This window comes from Protopterus annectens, chromosome 5.part0 (genome assembly GCF_019279795.1).
Source record: "Protopterus annectens isolate FY-2018-M chromosome 5.part0, PAN1.0, whole genome shotgun sequence".
Lineage (NCBI taxonomy): Eukaryota > Metazoa > Chordata > Ceratodontiformes > Protopteridae > Protopterus > Protopterus annectens.
Window position 1 is genome coordinate 390,437,169 of NC_056735.1, and position 25,450 is coordinate 390,462,618.

The 25,450-nt window shown below is 41.3% G+C and overlaps 1 protein-coding gene across 1 annotated transcript in view; it reads right to left on the reverse strand.

Annotated features, from left to right (window-relative positions):
* The window catches only part of LOC122802655 (mitochondrial pyruvate carrier 2-like), a 222,908-nt gene that overhangs the window by 110,252 nt on the left and 87,206 nt on the right, over positions 1 to 25,450 (reverse strand). The window contains exon 3 of the mRNA XM_044072361.1: positions 4,218 to 4,302. Within this exon, the coding sequence (XP_043928296.1) occupies positions 4,218 to 4,302 (85 nt within the window). The remainder of the gene's footprint in view (positions 1 to 4,217; positions 4,303 to 25,450) is intronic.

Below are 25,450 nucleotides of genomic sequence, written 5' to 3' on the forward strand. Positions count from 1 at the left end.
AGGGCATTTGGCCTGAAAGAGCTTGTAGTTTATCACTGAAGTTTTGAGACCCACTAGTCCTGTTCAATGTTTTTTGTTTACTGTTGGTTTTATGTGACTGAGCTCATATACTTATTTCTGGGAGATGGATATGCATCTTGGACTCTTCAGGGAACCATGTACTTTGGATTGTCCTGCTCAGGTATTGGCTCCCCAGATGGAGGCATCCATGGTCAGTGAAACAAATGGATGACCTTCGGAAAGGGTGTGAATGAACCCACCAAAGAATATTTTGCACATTTGTTATATTGACTGGGGTAGTTAAAGAATGCTGAAGATTGGACCATTGGACTGTCCACTAAATTCACATGCAAAATCTGGTATGAGGTACAAAGGTGATGGCAGCTGCTATAGATCCCAAAGCTTGTAAAATTAGTCATACCGGGAGAGAAAACTTACTTTCCTGACCTGGGATCAGTCTGGATTTGAGCTGCAGGAAGAGGGTCTCTCTTACTGACAGTGTCCAGTTGAGCACCTATGAACTCTGTAGGAGAGAGTTGTGATTTGCCGTAGTTGACAGATGCCTAGATGGAGGCACAACTGGGACAAGTAGTGTCTGAAATAAATTGCACCTGGTTGGGGCAGTTAGGAGCCATTCACCTAGGGAAATGGCACACTCAGAATCCAGTCTCAAGTAAGCTACCACCTCCATGCATTTGAACACTCTGGGGGCTGTGGTGCGATCAAAGGGCAGTGCTCTGAACTCTTAATGACTGGCTCCCAGCCAGGGCAGACATCTGGAGTAACTTAATTTTTATGTGCTAGAGCTTAAAGATGTGCACTTCCACAGTAGGGGCAGAACGGATTGAACAAACTTGAAAACTGCACAAACTGGTTTAGTTTGCAGAGATCCAGGATGGTTCTTAATTCCCATCTTTGGCACAAAAAAAAAAAAAAAAAAAAAAAAGGTCCTAGATCCAGTCTGTTCTGACCTTCTGGATGACCAGCAACTTTTCTGTTTCAAATGCTGCTGCTTCCCCCTGAAAAGAATCCCTGATGTTCCACCCACTCTTGTAGGGGGAAATACAACCTCTAGATACAATTCACTGCACCCAGGAATCTAAGGATAGCCAAGCTCCTTGGTGCAAAGACAACCCCCCCCCCACTACTTCCAGAGGGCAGTTGGGCCTCTTCAGAGCACTGACAGGGTTTCACCAAGGGAGGAGTCCTAGAAGTCCTAATTCTGAAGGTTGCCTGTCACAGGGTCTCCTCCCCTCTGTACCTGGGAAATCCCTGTGAGACAAGAAATGGACCTGGGGATTTATGGAATCACATTTTCCTACCTCCTTGTAGATTCCAGGAAAAGGGTCTTTGAGGGACAGAAACATGTATTCTTACGTCATGCAGGGTCTTCCCATATTGCTCACATCTGGAAAGAGCCTCACTTTAGGGACAAGGAAGATCCAAAGGGAGCACTGACTAAAGATGGGGCTCCACAAAGTCATAATAGCATCCAGGCACATCGACTAATGGCTATGCCTGAACCAGTCATCCACGAGGTACCTTCTGCCACATGAGATGAACCTGACATATTGGATATCAATTGAAGGGTGCTCAGTTGTGAGGAGACTATTTTGGTCCTCGGCAGACAAAGATCTGGAAAGTTCTTTAGTCAAATCTTTGTAGTCTTGTAAAATGTGCCAGGTAATTCAACTAGTGGTTGCTGAAGCATACACGCTTAATCTGAGAGCACTGAATTTCTGAACTTTTATAAAATGTGTTTAGGAAGAATATTGGTCTCCAAGGGTGGGGCTTCTCAGACTCTGCAGTCGGACCTTTGATTTCTTGGAACCCCTGTTTGGTTTAAGAATTATTCTCCATTTCCTTTTCTATTCCAAACTTGTTTGGCTAAGATTTTTGCCTGTTCTACCCCTTGAAAGAAGCTGCCTTGTATGGCAAGAATGTGCCTACAAACATCCTAATCCATGCATTAAATTTTGTCTCCATCACCCCACTGTTTAGTGGGAGTGAGTAACAGGGGCCCCAAACACAAATTCAGAACTTAAAAAGGTACATTCAAATTTCTGGAATATAAAATCAGAGAAGTTCCGATTATGTAACCGTACACCATCTTAAAAACAGAAGCAGCATTTCTCAGTATCTACAAATTAAAGCACACTTGTCAAAGCAGGCTTTGAAACAAGAGTTAAATTAGAAAATTTCATAGAACGAATATAGCAAAAATCAAATTGTACATTACATTTTCACATACAGTCTTGATAACCAACATTCTAAAGGCTAGATTAGCCATCATTTTGCCTTAAAGATACAACCATTTTCCCACCTCTAATCAGGGGTGCCTGGATTAGACTAATCAAAGGACTTCTGAGCAGGCAGCAGGGTCAGCAGTCAAATAAGAACCCCCCCACATTTTCTTAGAGCCTTTTCAGGGATAGCCAGAACACATATGAGTGTACTATAATTAGCTTTATAAAGCTCTTCCAAGGCCAGTAAGATAAGTTGGACAGCCCAAGAATTTGGCATCTCATCCTCCAAGATTATGCACCCTGCCTAGCTCTGGACAGTTCGACCGCTCCCAAACAATAAATCACCAATCAACCCAAGGAACACTAACTGCTCTGGTTGACTGGACTCAACTAGAAGATTACCATTTTACTCAGATCCCTCATCACTTTCTAAAAGAAGTCTATGCCACAGCTAACACAACAGCCATGTAAGGCAACCACCAGAATTAGATGTCTGAAGAACTTGGTAAAGGAAACCATAACGGCCTTAAAAAACTGCTATGATCCTAATCAACCATATGATGAAGCTTGTTTTTTTTTCTGGTGACCCTCACTACCAGTATTGTCTACCAAGGGGTCTCTGAAGCTGTTCCAGTACCTGGTCCAGGATGTGGCTAAACCCTGTTCCATGGTGGCAGACAACACTAGAGGGAGACTGAACAAAAGGAAAGTGGTATGCAGGGAAAGCAGTGGGGAAGCCACGCTGTCTTTTTAGATGTGGCCAGTTTTGATGTGGTGGTGTGGGGGTCCCAGAATTCAGATCCATTAAATCTGAGGGGAGCCCAGTCAGAATAAGCCAACATTAATGGTTGGTGTATCACAAGTTTCTTGAAACAAGTATGCCCCTGCACAACTAACCTGTTAGACCATCCTATAAAGTGTGTTCATAATTCTCCTGAAGAAACTTAGAGCTTCTAGTACAGAGAACACCAAAGCAACTAGTGTGCAAAACCAGCATTAAAAAGTTGGCTCCACACACTAACCACAAAATGTTTAATGGCAATTTAAAACTTTTGTCAGATTAAAATTTCCACAGTACATTACAAAAATCTATGGTAAAATTGCAATTAGATGTTAAACAGAGCAAAGACACACATAGTAAATATATAAATGTATAAATTCTAAAAACATTTTATTTTCCTTTCAAAATATGAAGAGCAAAATGGTACATACAGGTGCAATTAACTTCATGGTTCTGACTGCATGGGATAGTGTAACAGCATACACAATGCACTTCTGAAAAGAAATACCAAGCTTCCAGAGTAAAAACAAGCATTTGCCAACAATACAAGAAACACTAAAAGCAGAAATTCTCACAAGATAACAGGACAGCTTTCACACAAGATATCAAATATTTAAAGAAAATAAGTCTAATAAAATATGAGAGGAAGAGGCCCCCAAAATGGGGTTTATCAAAGCAGTAAGTGCGGGGGGGGGGGGCAGGTATCAGCAGCGGATCCTATGAATAATCTGAGGACTATGGCAGAAAGACTGACATTTGGGTTGAAAAATATCCCAGGTCCATTGTACATTTCTGTGACATTTGCTAAAAATGCAAATCCCTGCAAGAAACTGAACAGTAGTGTGTTTGATATTTCAGTTTATTTTACCATGAAATACTACACAGTCATCTTGTCCTGAAAGCTCACAAACTGGTACAAAACCATAACAGGAGAAACTGAGCACAACACAAAAAGATCAAAGCATAGTGCAGTGTACTTCACTTCTGTTCAAAAGAGGCACGAGAAAGCCCCAATGCCTACAGATCAAATTTAGAAGACTTCTCTAGCAGCAATTTAAAACGTTAGTCTTCAACTGCTCATTTCTGCCTAATAATTTTCATCTACATCTGCACTGTATTCCATGATGCACAAATAATCCTCCTCTACAACAGTTGACAATGTATCCCCTTTAAAGAAATAAGATTCATACCTGTAGCAGTTAGCACTGCAGACTGGGCTGTACTGAGCTTTTCTGCTGGTCTAGTCATATCAGCTAAACCTGCTATTACCAAACCCTAGAAGAAAAAAGAAAGTCAGTGGAGCATGCACACCATTCAATTCCACATCTCCTAATCATCAATATTGAAACTGCATTTACTCAAGACACTGCCCTCAAACAGATTTAGTCATAGCAAATGCATCAAACTAGTGCCAAACTATTTATACCAATCTTGGAGGCAGAAACGGTACCTTGAACAATTAGCCAAGTTTTTGAAAATTTAAAGCGCATTTGCCTCTAGTCAAGGAAGCAGCCTTAGAACAGGACAAAGTAACATTCAAAAGCGACATCAATTTCAACCCCCCCCAAAACCTAAGTTATGGGCCAAAGCCAAAGGGTCTCCCCAGGAAATGACTGGCTTCCCCCCTCCCAAACATCTGAATAATCTTGCAACTACCCTTGACGGTGACCATTAGATAATCTGGATTTTCAGAAGTACTCCTGCTGTAAACTAGAAATTCCATTTTGTTCTACTAAAAGGGGCCATCTACAACAAAGACAGTTAGAACCTCAATTCAGATATTGTTGCTCAAAACGGGTGATTTACAATTCAGAAGCATTCAAGAAATGAGATGGAAGCACACAGGACGTAGGCATCCTACAGAGACCAGCAAAAGAAATTACATCTCAAGGCAGTGGTGTACTGCCATCTAGGTCATTGCAGAAAGGATAGTTTTACTATAGGGCAAGGAAATCACATGTACCTTACAACCATAACAGTGGTTCTATGCTTCACCTGCACAACTAAATACAGGAAAGGAGTACCTGTGATCCTAAGTTTCCAGACATATGGGGTTACAAAACCACTAAAAAGGAGCATCTGCCATTCCCACAGCAACCTCTGCACCAATACAACTCAAACCCACAAAAGCCTTTAGAAAAAGCAATTCCTCAGATTTACAGTCAAACTGCATCAGATTTTTACTTTGGAGGGGAAATCTGGTCCTTCTGTCTTCCATAACAGCCATTTACAGAAAATTCAGAGTCCAACTCCTTTTGCGCAAGACACAGGAATCGGCCATAGAAAGTGTGCGTCAACTACAGAGCAAACTTGGATGCAAGTTGAGAGCAACGACACCATGTCTCTGGCATGCAGGAAGGAACTCACAAAGCTAAACAGTGTGTGCAGATGGCACCCAGCAGAGAACAGGGTCATACATGCACATTCCAGAAAAGTGTTGGTAATGCCAATCAGCTGCCAACATGCGACAAGGGAATGTAGAATTGCAAAGAACTGGAAAAATTGCACAAGCCCCACATACAAAGCATTACCAACTAGTCCAAGTGAAAGCATCCATAATGCAAGATGTAAACAGTTCTGACAATGGCAGTCTTAAAAATATCAAGAGTCAGGGGGACCTTGGATGGCTGCATACTGAACAGGTCAATTAGAGCTCTGTTCATTTGAAAACTGCAATTACAAAAAGCCAAACAAATCTAAAAATTACCTACTACCTAGACTTAAAACAATCTAGCAAAGCTAGACTTCACTGTAATACAAGAGGTTTAAGGAATCGTACAGACATGGGATATATGCAAATTACCCTTTAAGGACACCAGGCATTTCAGATAAAAAGCAATTCTGAACGTCCATGGCTAAGTCTACTTAGACAAATTCAAGCCAATAAAGCCAAACCCCACTAGCTGTGGACATGCATGTTTCTGACTTATGGCATCAACACAGCATAAGTGGAATGTTTGGCTAACATTATGGAAACTGTTGTCAAGGAGGACTGCAAAATATCAAACATAAGAGTAAAAAGGTTGCACAGTAAAACCAACTTGTTAAAAAAACAAAAATTCTATAGTTTTACTGCGATTTCTTAAACCTCTTGTATTAGAGGCAACATGGGATACATGCGACAGACTTGTGCTGTGCTGATGCCATAAAGGCAGAAGCATGCATGTCCACAGCTAGTGGGGTTTGCTTTTATTGGCTAGAATTTGTCCATGAATACACAAAAAAAAAAAAAAGTCAGACATTCAGAATTGCCATTTACCTGAAACACCTGATGTCCTCAATGGGCAATTTGTACATATCCCATGTCGCCTATAATACAAGAGGTTTAAGGAATCACAGTAGAAAGTTTAGCTTTTCTAGATTTGTTTCGTTTAACAAACGGGATTTACTGTGCAACCTTTTTACTCATTGTTTTACTACCTAGACTTATGCAAGACAGTCCCATTAACCAAATCTTTCTGTAGACTGGGAAGCACTGCCTTCATACTTGCAGGCACAAAGATTCCTGAACCAACACAAATACTCTTTACTAGACAGTTTACACCCACAAAGCTTCAAACATACTGGATCTTGTACTCACCAATATGGGAGTGCAGGGACAAACTCTAAGCCAAGAACTGCATTATATAGTGCAGGGACAAACTCTAAGCCAAGAACTGCATTATATAGTGCAGGGACAAACTCTAAGCCAAGAACTGCATTATATAGTGCAGGGACAAACTAAGCCAAGAACTGCATTATATAGTGCCTTTTGAGAAAGGGGCCACTCAGGTCAATTACTCGTGTGATAAGACACCCCTTTGAGTTGACCCGGTAGTTAGAGATTTGAAACATTATGTAGACTGTAATCTAGCCTTTGAAGAAATGTGGCCAGGTAGTAAGAAAGTTGTTACACTTCAACTCAAAGTAGGATATGGCACTCTGGCTCAAGAAGTCATAGTGCCACTTTATAAATTAATGCGTTTGACAAAGGCTGAATTCCCTCTTTGGCATGTACCTGACCAGACATGCACAACAGTTCGAATGTCCACAAAAGGCACCTTATCAGGAGAATCCACTGTATAAACATTGTTCTATAGAGATCACCTTAATGCCCTCACACCAAACAATTTCCTAGTTTGCTGAAAGGTATTCTCAAATACAAATCAGATGGACCTGTTGCAAACCTGCAAATACAAACAGAACCATAGAGCCAAGGATACAAGTTCTGCTCTTAGACAAGACATGTTGAGGGATTGATGCATCTCAGGATCCCCATGCTCTGGAACAGGCTCACTTGTGAAGCAGTTTCCATCTCTAACCTTATTTAAACTCACCTTTGATGGATGGAACTTAAATTCACCTGGGGTCTGGCCCCCACATCTCAGACAGAGCCAGACTAACACCCAAACTTCCTAACCAACATACCCCCTAATAAATGCCAATACATATGGCACAAATGGGTTTGACTGTACTGCTAGGCTTATAGGTCCTGGTGGTATTTAGCCTAGTATATACTTAGGCAACTATTGGATAAAATCGATTATGGAATAGACACTGGTATAGTTTAAAAACATTTCCATGCTGGCATCCAAGCAATCAGAAAAGACTAGCTGGGAAGAATCAACTGTTCAAAATGCAGCTGAACTGTTATATTTGGCACAAGAAACTTTTGAGGTAACACTGAAGGAACATGCAGAGTCAAAAGGGAAGAAAAATGGAAGTTTTATCAAGCTATTTAGAAGAGCTAATAAAATGGACAAAACTGGCAGAGCACTAGACTTTGTTTAAAATAGCGAAAGACTGAGCATGCGTAGAAAACATTGATGCCTCTGAAAAACATAAGACTTAAATACACCCTAAAACAAACAAGAGGACAAGGGGACCAGTACTTCACAGCAGGATGTTAATTGAAAGGAAAATGTATATACTCCAAACCTAGTCATGAGAGAGCAGCAAATACCCATCAGTAAAGATGCACTCAGGAAGAAAAAGTTGCTGACATTTTGTTGGGGTACAGAGACATTACCGCATTTCATCCTCAACCAACTTTGAGGCAGGACCCCATTTTGAGGGACCCCCTGGGGTCTCCTAGGGCTCACACGCAACATTGGAATGTCTCACACGCAACATTGGAATCCACAGAAGGACAAAGAAAACCTTGCACTGAAAAACTGGGTTGGATTATAAACTGGAAAAACTCCAACCCCCATTCTTTTGTTTTCAAGGGAGCCAAGAACATTAAGGACTATTCAGACTGGATGAGGACAGAGAAACTTACTACACAAGCAACACCGGATTTTGTCCAAACAGTACTTATTCTGGTAATTGCAACACTGCTTGTGAGTTATACCATGCACAGTGCAATAGCTGCAGTTTTGAAAGTTCAAAATCAGGGTGGCACACCATCTATGAGAGACTCAAGATCCTTAAAAAAAAAAAAACAAAGTTGGCAAAGCACTGCAGTAATTTCCCAGACTGGATTTCTACTTCCACATCCTGGACAGACTTACTCCAAGAGTCCACTCGAACAAATACCATCCCCGAAAAATGCAGTTATCCTGCCAGATCAGGCTGGAGGCCCACCACCCTCCTGGTCTAAGATTTTAGAAGTGTGCTTGCACTCCGGAAACTAAACCAAACAAGTTATACAGCTAATACACCTGTACTGTTTATCCCAAGATTTTGGCATCTTATCACTATTGTTGATACGAAAATGCCATTCAAGAAATTAGATTTGTAAATCACTGCATCTACCTTGGTATGGTTTATATGGTGAACTAGTAACATGGGAAACAATCCACTATTAGTATACTGAAGCAAGCCACTATTCACATGCCATTATACATTTTTTTTGTATTCCAAGATGGGTACAAATCTGAACAGTAATTTGAGAGTTAAACAATGCTTTTTACCTCATGGTATACACAAAGTTGAAAAGCAACTATTTGAAAAGGTTTTCTACTACTTATTTGGGACTTGGGCATTCCTGTTAGGAGGGAGAAATAAGGGGGTGGGCTAAACGCTTGCCTAGTTTGACAGCCCACACCTGCACGGATAACATCTAACCCCAACACAGGCCCCATTAGAACCACCCCCTCTCAAGGGATTGGTTAACTGCCCTTCCACCTGATCCCTCAGTTACCAGCACTTAATCTAGCCAGGCATGAAACTAATCTAGCCCTCTTTCAGACTTCCGTTTGGAACCTGAAGGGAGGAAGAATCTGAACAAAGCCCTCACTGCTAGACTCTGGTAGCTTGAAAGAAGACCCCAGATTGGACCACAGAACCATACATGAGGAGCATTCTCCCCATCACTGCAGCTACCTCACAGTAACCAGGTATAGATACTCTTAGCCACTCGGCCATCATTTGAACAAAATTATCTAGTCTGAAGTACAATCAAACTTGTTATCCCAGGTCACCACTCCACACCACAGGTGCATGATCAATGTAGTGGTTTGAAGACAGGAGATTTAAGAAAAGTTGTTCACCTGGATTTTTAGATTTCATGGGCCCAAAAAGCCTACACAAAGTGTTCTGAGGTCTCAAACTTACACTTGCATATCCGTGAGCTCTAAAAATGATCACCATGACTGTTTCCACCATATCTGGATGCATGTATTGCTCAAAATAAAAATGCAAATCACCTAGTGCAGCTTTAAGTGACTGTCCCCCATGCATAGAAGGTCAGTCATCAGGAAGAATGGGGACCGATAACCCTAATCATGTACACAAGCCTCTTATAAGCAGGCACTGTAGCTTTTTGCTATACAGGAGTAGTCTTTCAGAATGGGAGCCCCATTAAGTGGGCACAGTCGCTCATTACATGCAGTACCTGTTTTTACAAGGCTATGATCAGACTGGATGAAGTAAAGAGGAAAATATAAATAATTCTGTAGTGGTGGCTCATGGTGCGTTATGCTTTATTTAAAAAGCACCTTTTACGAGATCCCACAGGCTGAGCTGTTAAACCCGCACAGGTCTTAAGAGTTAGTCCCTTATATGAATATTCCTGAAGCTTTGAGACTGGCTCCTTGATTTTCCTCCAAATCTGCTCCCGTGAACCCTCCCATCATGGTCTGAATTTAAATAATTGGACCTGTTGGAACAAGAACACTTCTCCAATACATTGCATTCATCTACCTACTTAACTGAAACTTGAAACTTCAACAAGTCACCTTTACTCCTCCCACATGGGGGGTGGGGCAAAATCCTAGATCTACAAGCTACTGATTTTAATCTTGAGTACTTAGTCCTGTCACCAGTCAAAAGTGGGATACCAGCCTAGTCTCCAACCTTCTGGATTAGAGAGCATTTGTGAAAAGTTATTCACTCACAGCTGAAGCAGCAAGTTCACCCCAGCAAATTTGAGAATGTCAAGCTGGGGTATTACAGCCATCTATATTTTCCTGGAGGATTAAAGTTCTTGGATGCCAAACAGGCTAAAATTTAGCCAATACAGTGAGCCAATTACATCGAATTTGCTCTTTGAATGTGAAGCAGTCCCCAATTCAAAAGGACAATGGGTGAACAGAAAGTTACAGGAACATACTGGTTGAAATCTACAGTAGTGAGACTGGTGTTGGGCAATAAGGAACAATGTAAAACCGTGAATATGGGAGTTTTAATACACAAATTGCATTACATACAGGATTAAACACGTAATGCAATACAACACTAACTGCCCAAGACTGAACTATTTTTGCACAAAGGGGAAGAGAAGTTGTTGCCAGTATTAAACTAGTGGGTTGGCCAAGACATGCATATTCTTTATAAAACAAGGGACTAAAATGTTTCGTAATCTGTAAGAATACAAGATTAAGTTGTAAAAGTTTTGTACAAGCTGCAGTCAGGGTACTTTAAATATGGGGGTAGTTCAATCTTTATGTACAGCAGTCGCTGATTAGAAGTACCTGGTTGAAAAGCATCCACCGCAAGGCAAGCAATGTTCATTACTGTGATGCTGGGGTGTGGGAATAAAGTGTACTGATCATATATGTAGTGCATCCACTTATTATATATGGGTGGATGTCTAGATTAAAAAGGCTCTATCTTGAAGATCCCTTACAGGCAAATGGGTTTGAAAAAAGTGAAAGGAATGAAGGGCAGATTATCTACAGATTTATTAGTTTTTAACTACCTCCACCCTCAATTATAAAATATATAGTCAGCGAGAGTCTACAAGTGTAAACAATTAACCATGAGAAATCTCAGTGAATTTACAAGATTTTCATGCATCTGCAGTGTTAAATTTTTACTTATACCAGCGGATTTTGAGACTTGCATCTGCAGACTGCTAATCATGAAGCCTAATGGACAGGGTGCAGTGCTATTACAATTTACATTGGCAACCAGCTCTGTGAAACATTTGAAATGGTGGGGAGGGAGTTATACAAGCAGCTGTCTTCAGCAGCTTCAATATTAAGGAATTTACTTGATGTAATTGCATAATTTAGGTAGGCATTGCAATAGGACTAAAAGTTTCCTGAAAGCATGCAAACAGTTTCACATCTGAGAGAACAGCGACAAACATGCTAAATCAGTACAAGTGGCACATTGGCTGAATGCTGTGCATTAGCATGGGAAAGCTTATTTATGTTAAGTATGGCCTGTGGGTGCAGCCATCAGCTTGGGGCGAATACCTTTGAAGAAGCAAAGGTTGTGCTTTTGAATGTTTAATTACTTAGAGTATGGGGCTCAAAGTTTAGTTTTAAATAAGTTGGTCACGATGTTGACATGATCAAATGAACATGCAACTGCACAAGAGACTACCAGTGCCCACATTCAAGCTAAAAGTTAGAAGTGTACATTCAAAAGAATGGTTATGTACAATAGGTGGGAGCAATAGCTTTCTATATATAGTGTCTACTGTTAAAGTGTCTTACTGTTGAATTATATTAAGTGTAGGGTGCAATGAGCAATATTTCAGGAGACCTGGATAAAACGAGCAGTTGAATGGACTTCAAAAAGATGGCTGCATGCTTAACAGCTTAATTTCAGCCACTGAAAACCAGACTGAGAAGAGTGCCAGGGAAATTGGTCAACAAGTACACTGAAAAGTCAAAAACAAGCAAAAGGCAGGTTTCCAGTAATTTAGGGGAAAAATGTACCAAGAGGTGACCAAAATAGAATGAAATATCGAAAGAATACATCTCCTTCAAGGCTGGAAAATAGTTTAGTTTTAAATTGGCCATTTCAGAGGAATTTATAAACTTAGAGGTTGAAGTATGTGGCTGCTCAAATATTCTATATTTTTAGCCAAGACAGCATACAAACATGAGACTTTCTGCTCAACAGAAAAACTGGTAGAACAGACTTGCACAAATAAGCAAACTGGGCTGGTATTCCACAGCAAGATTGGTTAACTGAAGTTGCAGGGTATGCTCCTAACCAGGCCATGCTTGAGAAAGCAGACAGACCTATATTAGTTTAAAAAAAAAAAAAAAACACCTGGAGAAAGTATTTCACAATGGATACAGTCTAAGGGCAGCACAAGATTCAAGCTGATGTACCCTGAACATTTTTCCTGGAGACAAAAAGCATTTCTGGATGCAAACAAGCTAAGGAGAAAAGTTGAACAAAAAAGTCAGCACAGGGATTCTGCTTTTCACTAAAAGCACAGAGCCTTTGCCAGTGAAGCCTTTTGCATTGTTCCAAAGGAAAATGCTAGAGACGGGGAGGAGGGGGGAGGTCAAAGGAGCAGACTAGAAGAATCACTACTTTTCACTTGAACGAGAGGCTGGTGTTTGAATCCGGTAGGCCAGCAACACTGAAAATTAGTAAACAAGCAATCACATTTGTGAAATGTCAAAAAAAGTCACTGAAATGTTGTAGTTTTTGTTAAAATACTGTGTGGACTGTAAAGCATAACCCCTCCCCATTTATATTACATTTAGAAAGACTACATGGAAATAGTAGCCAAGTAAAAAAGTATTGTATAAAACATTTAATGATGAACTGCGTATTGTAAAGCAGTTTTGTGGAGACAGTCAAGGGCATTTTAAGTGTGTTAAGGGGTGTTCAGTAAACATCTTTAATGTGCAAATGCTTTTTCTTGGGTTGTAAAATCTGGGCTTTACATCAAGACAAGGCTGGAGAAAAGTTTAATATAATGCTGTGATCATGGGCTGCTGGGATGGGTGAAGTGTAGTGTAAGCAGAATGGAGATAAATTCCCCTTATAGTTACAAAGGTGGATGCCCGTTTAGATAAATGTGCTTGCTAAAGTGTTTTTGTAAGCAATTATTTTTATGCCTTTCATGATGTGTAAGCTGCGACAAAATTCCTGCAAAGTAAATCCCTGTTATATAAGCTAGCGAACAGAACAACAACAGGACCCAGTTTCCTTTCTCTTTTTACTACCACACCACTGTAGTGGTATACAACTTGACAGACAGGAAGACAAGGAATTAGGATTTTAGATGCCTTGATGCCTTGATCAGGGCAAGCATCACATCTGGCTGCATCTGTCCTGTATCCCCCACATACATTACACTTAACCCACCTGAAACTGCTCCCCAAGCAAAGTCAGATAAGCCTGTGGTTGGACTGCTTTGCAGCACAGGAGATCCGACTTCAGGGAACTTGTCAAAAGAGAAATCACTTTGTGGAGATGGCAATCCCCATCACTGGGATAAGACAGAATATTGACACTAGAACCATAGATTTCAGATATCACTGTACCTTTCTCAGGTGGATCTTGCCAGGTATATCATTACAATCCTAGATGCCATGAGAAAATCCTGGAGGTATTCCCCTAGCGGTGTTCAAAGTCAGTGGAAAACAAACGTCCCCCCCGTGGGGGGAAAAAAAAAACCCTCAGACAAGGTGTCCTAACAATTCTGTGTGAAAGTCAGACTATCGTTCTACTGGAAAGAGCTGATGCAAGACAAGTGACCCAAGTGAGATATTCCTGACACTTGGGGAAAATATTCTGCAAATATAAAGTAGTCTACATATGGAAAAAGGGGATATCTTGTAGCTTGCAGTCAGCTATAAATGCAGCTCATCACTGAACATTCAATATCTTGGACAGTCCAAAGGGCAAGGCTGAGAACTTTGTGAACCAGTCACAAAAATTTAGAAGCACCTATTTGGCTTAATAGGGGTGTGCTACGCATCTTAAATCTAATGCTACTGGGAAATTAAAGGAAGATGCGAGTTGTGATCGCATTCTGCACTTGCGCCCTCTTTCCTAAACCTGACTGTGATAAAGATCAAACTTCTAAAGCATTTTCTTTGGCACCAAAACATGCTTACTTAAAACAGTTTCCCAGGGTAGTTAAGAGGCACTAGTTTCACCACTCTAGGACTGCACATGTTGAAGTCTTGTTCTGGTGGCTGAGGAATTACCCCCTGGAAAGGAGGGGATTTCTCCCCCTACTGCAGTCTGTACCCTTGGATGACCTTCAGAATGCATTTGGTAGCACACTCACTCACACACGCTCACTCGCTGTGGATAGCAATTAAGGATTTTCTGGGAAGGAAGATGGCAAGAATGAAGTGGGATAAGTTTATTTTTCCAATAGAAGAGGGTGGATTAGAATTGCCCATGTTGAAGGTATATTTCAGAGCAGTTAATGCTCCTAAACAGACACGGGTACAGTACAATTCCAAGTGGAAAAATGACACTGGGGGTCTCAAACAGCATCGGGACTGGATTTTGGATGCAGACCTTTAAGGAGAATAAATCAAACACTTTAGCAGACTGTCTTCCAAGAACTAAGCTAACATGAATGGAAAGGGGATACAGACTGCAACTGGGGGATACAGACTGCAACTGGGGATACAAACTAAGCTAACAGGAATGGAAAGGGGATACAAACTGCAAGCAAGAGGGGTGGGAATGTATTTGAGAAAACTGGCAAAGGGACCAAGATACTAAGTACTAGGAGAAAATAACTAGATAGGGAAGGTAATAACAGGAACATAACTTATTTAGACTGCAGGCCAAGGACTGATGTAGTACAAGCAGAGAAATAGTGAGGGCCCTAAATGAAAGGCAGCACTGGTAAGAATTTTTAGTGGAATCTGGAACAGAAGTTGGCATTAAGGAATAATTACAGCATTTAAAATATTGCATAACTAAGAATCAGAGGAGGTTAGGAAGGACTGGGAAGAGATTAGGTAAGCAATTCACAAAGCAATGGGGGATGTACATCTCCCAAATATGCAACAAAATATAGAAGATTTTTTCATCCTTGCCTGGAAGTGCTTGCATAGGTATTTTTATACTCCATACTCCAAGACTTCGTCAGGTAGACAGCATATATTGGAGGTGTGATGGGGAGAAAACTGGGAACATTTTCTAGGGGTAAGAGTTGGTAGACGTTTGAGATGCTGAGTGAGCAAGTTGGAGTGACTAAGGAAATGGATTTTTTTTTTTTAACCGATACAAACTGAATTGCCTAGACACAGTAAGAGCTTGCAGAGTAATTATGGCAGTCAAACAAGCAATTACTAGAAAATGAAAATCAGTCTAAACCAACTTTACTAGAAGTAGTGAAGACAGTAAGAGTTAAAACTGGGATCTTTATAAAAGGGTAGGAGCAAATTACATAGGAAAAGCAGGAACTGTGATCAATACATGCTGAAGAGGAACTAGGTTTAAAAGGCAGGATTTGAATGAGCTACGTAATGGCGGACTAAATGCCTGGATATGGTAAAAGTGATGCACGTTTTCAACTACAGTTGTCGCACGGTTTGGAATTATGTTTGCAACTGAGACTGCATCACTATGGTTTATTGCGATATAAAAGTGTAACCTAGCCTAGGTCTTAAGATTAGTTTAAAAAATGCCAAATCAGTAGTTAAACACAAAGTTCCAAAACATTTACTTTGCATCAAATATGTACCCATCACTTTTTGTTCAAGGTGACAAATGCAAATATCAAACATGTAAAATTTCGACAGACTGAAGCATGGATGACTGAAATGGATATGGTATATCCATTTACTGACCAGACCACTACCTCATTGACCAAGCTTCACAGACCTGGCTTCCAGTGAAGTGATTTTTAAGGGATGCAAAAACCTCACTCCATTACAGGGACTGTACCACGTTCCTCAACTACCCCTGAAGGTAGCAACCTTCAGAGGAATGTTGTAATTTTTACTTAGGCCCCTTTGGTCTATTAAGCTTGGTCGATCTGGCTTCGTTGAACTAGTCATCCACTGACCATACAAATGGTAAACTCAAAATGGAAAAATTAAGGCTATAAAAGACTAATACAAGAGAATGAAATTTCTTACACAAGTGCGCAAACATGGACTAAGACTAGATGAAAATGAACAAGGCTTTTTAAAGGGAAACCAAATAGTTCCTCTCTCTCCAAAGCTTTGCTACCTTGGAGTTAGAAATGAGTGTGGGATAGTAGCAGTAGTGTCTATAAGGGTGTCCAAGGCAGTTTCATTGGTTTAGTCGACGGAGTTTGGCCATCATCCGTTTAGTAAACTACATTTGGACAACTATACAGAGTGTCAATGGTTGTGCAAGATTGGCAATTCCTGGGTAGGGGAATATTCCCTTTCCTCAGGGATTGTGCAATCTTGGAATTACTATAATTAGTGATGAGGTTGCATGGTGAAGCCACTCACGTGTGAAATTTGTTTTGAAGCATTGCACCCTGTGTATTTGTGCTAGGAAGTAGAAGTTTGAAGCAGTGTAGCTTGCCTTCAGGATATCAATATTCATGAAAGTCAACCAACTGAAAAACTGGATTGTTTTCATTGCGTTTGTATTTCATTCACAAATTACTTTGTGTTTTTGTTTTTATATCAAGTCATTTATGCTTCAGTCTTCATAACTGAAATCCACTGTGTTGAATAACAGGTCTCAAAGTTTAATTCAATACATTTGTGGCATAAAAAAAGTGACTGAATATTTTCAGTTTAAAATTCTCCTTTTTCACATCAGAGGTGATGTGAAAGGAGCCAGGCAAGCTTCCTTGAAACAATAATCAGTGGCCACAGCCCTGGGAGTACAGCATACACATACTAAGCAATCACCAGCCAACCTTGAAGAAACCTATTTTATTCACAATGTTAATTGAGCGCTTTCATTCCCATATAACAGGGACTTCAGAATCAAAGTAGAAAGCTGCCAGCTCATTTAAATAAAGTGACATCATAATTGTATAAACCTTTTAAAGGTACAATTTCAGATACCAAAATATATGCCCAATGCTTAAAATACAACCAGTATATAAAACTGCAAAAACAATGTGCTTTATACAAATGCCAAGCTTTGGAAATTATTTTTAAAGACACGTATTAAGTGCATAAACAGTATTCTTAAGGGATGGCTTTTCTGATTAATGGGTTTGCGGGAAATCATCTCATTTAATCCTAATGTTGGTGTGGCTTGCAGTCTTGCATTTAACCTCTTTCCTCAATATGGAGATTAAATGTCAAATAAGACTGCAAGCCACACAAACAGGATTAAAAGAAATTTTCTTCATACCCACATTAAAATCAGAAAAGCCATCCTTTATTGGCTAATGCATCTTTGGAAATCGTACAAAAATTTTTATTTTTTTTTTTTTTTTTTTACAGAGTTATAAAGCACATTATTCTTAGTTTTTATACAGGTTGTATTTTAAGCATTGGACATGCATATTGGTATATGGAATGGTACTATACAACTGTGGGATGCCACTACTTAAAGCTGGCAGCTTTCTACTTTGATTCTGATGAAGTCCCTGTTACATGGGGATGAAAGCGCTCATTTTAACACTGAATAAAAAGATTAAGGTTGGCTGGTGATAATTGCTCCTTGTAGGGTTTCATTTTATTTGTGGTCATGGTAGAACACTAGCTTTAACACAAATCGGACAGTTAATTTGGGAAAAAAAAAATCAAAGTTGCAAAAATAGACTCGTTCCATACTTGGTCTTCCCTTTCTTGAACAATGGTTACAAAATGTTAACAGTAGGATTAAAGTTATAGCTGCGGTGTCTGGTTGGAGGGGGGGGGGGGCAGAAGTACAGTTTTGTACCTACCATAAATGTAGATGTTAGAGGATCCACATTGCTGCAGTCATAACCTGTGGGGTAGTCTGCTGTCCTCGGTCGGCCCGAATACCAAAGAGTTAGGCTGGCATCTGTCATGGTCGCCCAGAGCTGACGTCAGTACGTAGTAGTACTTAAGCGCATGACTGACGCCATATCCTCAGTCTTTCTTGCCCCAGATGTCAGAAGGCCTTAAAAAGGAAAGGCCAGAGCCAAAAAAGAAAATGCCCAACAACCACAAGGGAGAAAACAACAATTATCCCAAAGGAACAACAACAACAACCCCAAACAATAGAGGGGAAGGAGGAAGGGAAAATAGGACTGCAGCAATGTGGATCCTCGAACATCTACATTTATGGTAGGTACAAAACTGTACTATGTTCTTCGTCTCACATTGCTGCAGTCATAACCTGTGGGTAGAATCCCAAAGCAAAGGAAAAGGGAGGCTGGCAAACTAAAAAGCATTAGGGGCTGCTAACATGCCCTGTAAGACTGCAGTGGCAAACCCAGCCCTGGACTTGGAATAAAGAGGGAGATGGTAATGCTTAGTAAAAGTGTGAAAGTGTGAACTGAACTCCCAAGTAGCTGCCTCCAAAATATCCTTAGTAGCTACACCCCTCAAAAAAGCAGTAGATGTGGCAGTAGCCCTAGTAGAATGAGGTCTGATCCCAGCAGGAACATTCTTCCCATAAGAACAAAAAGCAATACAATGACCAATCCACTTTGAAATAGTCTGTTTTGAAACAGCTTTCCCTTGTGAACTCAAAGCAAAAGAAACAAATAACTGTTGAGTCTGAACTCCTTAGTTCTACTCAAATAGTAACAACTGCCTGTGGATATCCAAAGAATGCAAGACTTTTCCCCCCCATCAGCATAAAAAGTAGGCAAATGGATAGACTGGTTCAAAGCCACATTAGAAATCACTTTTGTCATGAAAAGTAGGGTTAGTACGCAAAGAAACTCTATCCTTATGGAATATCAGAAAGGGTTCAACTGCCATGAGAGCCTGCAATTCAGATACCCTCCTAGCAGAAGTAATGGCCAACAAAAAAGCAGTCTTCCAAGACAAAACTTCAATTCAGACGTAGCTGCAGGTTCAAAAGGAGGTAAAGTAAGCTTCTCAAACACAAAATTGAGATCCCAGGAAGGAGTAGGAGCTCTACGTGGGGGTCTTATATTTTTTGCCCCTCTAAGAAATTGCTTAAACAAAGGGTGAGAAAATAAAGGAGGGTCACAATCATAGTGAGCAGAAATGGCTGCAGCATGAACCTTCACAGAGGAAAAATGACAAACCCTTGCCTAGTAATTCAGTAAGGTACTGTAGTGTAAAACCCAAATTAGGCACCGAGACAAAGCCCTTTGTTGTGCTCCAAAGAAAAAATCTCCTCCATTTATCAGCATAAACTTTAGTGCTGGGCCGCCTGGCTTCCAAAATGACATCTAAAACCTGTTGAGGAAGCTGAGATCCCACAGGCTCTAAAACAGAACACACCAGGCAGTTAGATGCAGGGACTGCACCCTGACATTGAGCAAATGACTGCTTGACTGGGACAACAAGTGAGGAAGCTGTGGCAAAGGCCAAGGAGGCTCCTGAATTAAACTCCTCTGCAGAGGATACCAGTGCTGACGTGGCCAATCTGGTGCTATTAGAATCATGCAAGGCTTGTCCCGCCTGACTTTCAAGAGTACCTTGGGAAGGAGAGACAGAGGAGGAAAAGCATAGACGTGAAGGTTGTTCCAACTGAAAGAGAGCATCCACTTTCCAAGCTTTTGGGTGAAACATCTTTGTGCAAAATTTTGGTTTGGTAGTTGGAAATTTAGAGAAGCAAACAGATCTATGTCTGGAGTTCAAGCCACTGTCAACTGTTGGAATACCTGAGGATCCAATTTCCACTCGTGGGGGTCCACAATTTGTCTGCTCAATACATCTGCTAGGGAGTTCTGTGCTCCTGGCAGAAACTGTGCTTGAAGAGTGATGTGCAAACTCAGAGCAGTCTCCCACAATATCATTGCTTGTCTGCAAAGAGGGTAAGAATGGGTTCCCCCCCTGCTTGTTGATGTACCACATGACTGCAGTGTTGCCTGTTCGAATCAACACCTGTCCTGGTTGAAGTAGGCCCTTGAAAGCCATCAGGGCAAACTGGACTGCTAACATCTCCTTCATGTTGATATGCAAATGCTGTAGTCTGGGAGGCCACGTGTCTTGAATCCATTTCCCATTGAAGTGTGCTCCCCAAGCCAGGTCTGAGGCATCCGTCATTATGATCTGACTCTCCTCTGATCGGGTCACAGAGAGTCCCTTGTTTAGGTGACATTCCTGTGCCCACCACAAGAATTCCTTCTGGATGCAAGGTATTATCCGAATGACAGGTGTCCAAATCGTGGCAGTGTTGAGTCCATACACTTTTGAGATACCATTGTAGCTTCCTCATATGCAGTTTGGCATTGGGAAGTACTAGAATGCAAGATGCCATGAACCCCAAGGCTTGAAGGACTGTCCTTGCAGTCAGCCTGGACAGTACTGATAATTGCTGGAAGTATAGGTGAAGAGTTTTGTTTGTCCGGGGTCAGAAAAGCCATCTGAGAGGCTGTATTCAGTCTCACACCCAGAAAGCACATGTCCCAAGAGGGTACTAGACTGGACTTTATTTCGTTCACAGAATACCCTAGGCACCTTAAAACTGCCATTACATACTGTAGATGTTGAAGTAACTTGTCTTTGTCTTGAGCAAGAATCAGGCAATCGTCCAGATAAGGATAAATTTGTATTCCCCTCAGTCTGAAGAAAGCTATTACAGGAGCCAGAACCTTTGTGAACACCCTGGGCACAGTAGATAAACCAAAGGGCAATGCAGAGAACTGATGAGAAGTACCAGCCCGAAATCGCAGGAATCTCCTGCAGCTGGGCCTGATAGGAATGTGAAGATAGGCCTCTGAGATCCAGAGTTACCATCCAGTGATCTTTGCCTAGCATAGGCAGAAGTTGCTGTAATGTTAACATCTTGAACTTTGGAATGTCTAGGTAGGTATTGAGAATGGACAAATCCAGAATTGGCCTCCAAGTGTTTCCTTTCTTTGGCACTAGGAATAGACTGGAAAACCTTAGGCCTACTTCTGACGGAGGTACCACCTGGATTGCTCCCATCTGTAAAAGCAAAGAAATTTGTTCCTGAGCCTCCAGCCTTTGCTGAGGAGGTACATCTGGCATGCCTTTGAAAGGAGGAAAAGTGTGAAAGTAAAACTTGTAGCCTTGATTTATTATTTCCAACACCCATTTGTCCTGGGTGACCAAATGCCAATTTTGTTTGAAAAGTGCCAACTTTCCTCCTAGAGGAGCTGCCAGAAAAGAAGGATCTGGCAGCTGACGATACATGTCATTGGGTCTGTTTACGAAAAGGCTGACCCCTGCCCTCACCAGAAGACTGTGCAGGAGAACTCCAAGTCCTAGGTCTGAAAGAACCCTGAGCGTGAGCCCTGCCCCTACCACGTCTAGACCTGCCCTTAGACTGAAAATCCGAAGAAGGGTAGGACCATTAGACTGAAAATCCGAAGAAGGGTAGGACCATCCTCTTACAGGCCAATTCCTGCTAAAATTAGGGGGCTGCACTTGCAAAAAATCCTTAACCATCTGCATAGACTTAGCTTTATCTTCCATCTTTTTCAAAACCGACTCCACAGGGGGACCAAAAAGAACTTCAGATTGAAGAGGAGCATCCAAAATCCGAGCTTTAACATGCTTGGACAAATTTTGATCCTCAAGCCAGGCATGTCTACGAATAACTGAACCAGTAGCAGCCACCCTGGATGAAGCCTGAAGAGCATCGAAGCCACACTGCAAGGAATGTTTACCAACTTGATCTGAAGCATGAACAAGTCCTGCAATTCCTTACACTCTATACCCTCAGATAAAGCATCTACCTTAGATTTCAATTGACCTAACAAAGTTCTGATACTTCAGCATATGAAATTGGCAATTTAAAGCCCTCATAGCTAATGTAGAAGAGGTGTACACTTTTCCCCCACCTATCCAACGCTCTAGAATCTTTATCCAAAGGAACTGGATTATTAACCACAGAAGCCCTGACACCCTTCGGTCCTTGAATAGTTTCCGGGTCAGCTCTAGGACTCTTATACAAATATTTATGTGCCTCTGGAACTCTAATACCTGTCTGGCTTAACAGGGGCAGGGGGCAAAGAATCAGGATTAAGTGAAGCTTCAGAAAAAACATCCTGAACATCTAAAACAGGGGGAATAGCCAAAGGCCTATGTTGTGGCAAAAACCAAATTCCCCAAGCCTTTTACGAGAATCTGAAAAATCCTGACCTTCCCACTTGAAATGCTCCCTCATGGAATGCAAAGTTTCAGAAAAGGAAAAATCCTCTGGAGGTGAAGCAGAAGGACAGGAATCCTCTGCATCCGAATCTGAATAGGGAGGAAAATCCTGAATATCCTCAGGTGAGGACTCAGAGTAGTCTGAAGAATGCTCCATTCCCTCTAAATCTGTCTTAACCCTAGGCCTCTTCTCTTGAGGGGGCATAGAACCCTTGATCAAAGTAATCAAATCCTCTGCCATTTTCAACATATGTTTTTTAGGAACAGAACCTGAAGAACTAGGGCTATGGCCCTAAGACCAGGTTTAGCCTTAGCAGGGCCTTTAGTCACGGAGGTAGAAGGCCTAAACCTTTTGTAAGGATGGAACTACAGATACTTGAGAAGCACCCTCGGCCTGGCCTAACTCCTGACAGGCCAACTCCTGCAAAAGTAAAGGTTCCCCCTGGGATTCAGCCGAGACCTCGGCTGGATCCACAGATTCAACCGTAGATTCCATAGAACCGGCGTCCGCAACGGACTCATCCGGTTTAGAACTTAAGGATTTATCTTTTCACTTTTTTGCGGTAGCGGGCGTCTGAGGATCCGACAGCATGTTGTAGTTACACCGCTTACTGAAAACAAGCCTAGCACAGTCTAATCTACGTTTAATGGTGCGCTTATTAAATCTAGCGCAAAAGCGACACCCGACTACGTCGTGCTCAGGCCCCAAGCAAGGAATACAGAGAGAATGATAGTCCCTATGAGGTATCCGTTTCCCACAAGAAATACAATTAACTTTCTGACATCCGGATTAACTGAGGCAAGAAAAGACAAAAATTTTCCCCAACGGGGTACTTAGCCCAACTTGGTCTTCGGTCTGAAACTCGAAAATTGAAAATTTCAGAACGCCGAACGGCATTTGCAAATGCTGCTTCTGCTTCGGACCACGCGGCAAGAAAGACTGAGGATATGGTGTCGGTCATGCGCTTAAGTACTACTACATACTGACATCAGCTCCGGGCGACCATGACAGACGCCAGCCTAACTCTTTGGTATTCGGGCCGACCGAGGACAGCGGACTACCCCACAGGTTATGACTGCAGCAATGTGAGACTAAGAACATCTTAGAACTGAGGAATTCATACAATGCTATTTTTGTCTGCCTGCTACCCCTAAATAGGCAGGCAGTAACATCCCGCAAAGCTGACTGAACTGGAGGAATGTGCGAAGGTTCTGGAAATCCCTTCTGTAACATCATTTGTTGAGGGACTGAAACCTCACTGTTCCGAGAACCACTGTATATTTCAGGAAATTCCACAGGGAGCCTCAAAAACTGCACTCTCCTCAGAGTAAACATTAAAAAAATTGAGAAATCCATGACTGTCCTCATTTTTCTTGTCCAGATCAAGAATCCTGAATCTTGTCATCTTTACCAGAAATCACCTCAAAGGACAATAGCCTGAATTAAACTCAGAGCTGGACCCAGTAAACTCCTAAGGAAATTGGAGGACATGCATAGTTTCATAAGAATAGGGCCAAAAGTGTTTATGAGAAGCTTTGGCTACAGCAGAGTCACCCACCTGTGGCACAGTAAATTGTTAGCCTGTTGTAGTGGCAAAAGCAGTTTGTTTAACTTGGCAGTTTCACAAGAATAGGGCCAAAAGTGTTTATGAGAAGCTATGGCTACAGCAGAGTCACCCACCTGTGGCACAGTAAATTGTAAGCCTGTTGTAGTGGCAAAAGCAGTTTAACTTGGCAGTGAACGAACATGAGACCCGTAGTTTGTTCCATGTCCAAGCTAAAAATGGTACTCTTTCCCTGCAAAAAAAGCAGCAAATGCAAGTAAAAATTTCTTCTACAAACGGGGACTAAATGCAATTTTGCCACAGGAACTTTTAAAGTGACGAGAAAGTAATCCATAAAATCAGAGTACATTACTAAGTTTGTTTTAAAACTTCCCTAAACAGGAAAGTACAAAACCTTGTGTGGAAAGTTTTACCCCAAATGGAACTAGTCTATCTACCAAAGGAGGCAGAAGTAGACTCCTCAAAAGCTTGCAGAGGAGTATTCACCAGCAGGAATCTCTAAAAGGCATGGCACCCAAACTTTTCTTGGTCAGCTCAAGCCGAGCCAATTGTTTCGGTATGTGGAAATACCCTGAAGCTTCAGAAGCTGGCATAACTACAGCAGTTATCAATGTAATGAACAGGATAGAAGTTTCTTCAGAATGAATAGCTAGTGAGTGTGATAAATTCAAAACAGTAGAAATGAGAAATATGGTACAGGAATTTAGAGAGTGACAAAGGTTAAAGCCCTGCAGAAAAGGGGAAATCTTAGGAGCAGCGACAAGGAGAAACAAAGGAAGTACTTTAATAGTATGCAGTTGATAAATACTGCAGTTATTAAAAAAAAAAAACACTGCACAACTTCAGAGCACAAACCCTTTTAGCATACCAAGTATAAAGGGTTGGTCGACAAATTTAGGAAGCTTATGACAAAAATAACCAAAGCTCATATAGTGGTAGTAGAGCCATTCTTGAAATTTTATTAAAATGTGTACACAAAGGAATATGGAAAAAAAAAAAGCACAAAAGTATTTGAAGTTTCATCATATGCAGTCTGGTATATGAAATTAGTAGGCTGCAGGAGGCCATGAACCCTAGGGCCTGCAGGATTTTTCCTGCGGATAGCTGGGTTCTGGTGGCCATTTGAGTAAAATAGCCTGTCAGATGGGCTTGTTTTTGTGGCGTGAGGAATGCCATCTGGGATGCAGTGTCCAAGCTTGCTCCCATGAATACAATCTTGACTAGGGACTAGTTTTGATTTTATCATTGTGTACCCCACGGAGGTTAGTAGTTTTTTTTTTTTTTTTTTTTTTACAAGTGTCAGGTGCTGCAACAGCATTTCCTGACTTGTCTGCCTGAATCAGGCAGTCGTCCAAGTATGGTCACATTTATTTCTCAATCTGCAGTACGCAATGGCTGGAGCCAAGCATTTTGTGAATACTCTGGGTGCAGTGGATAAGCCAAAGGGAAGTGCAGAGAACTGAATGCATAGATCCTGCCATGAAGTGTAAATATTTTCTGCATGACTCCCATTATAGGGATGTGCAGATAGGCTTT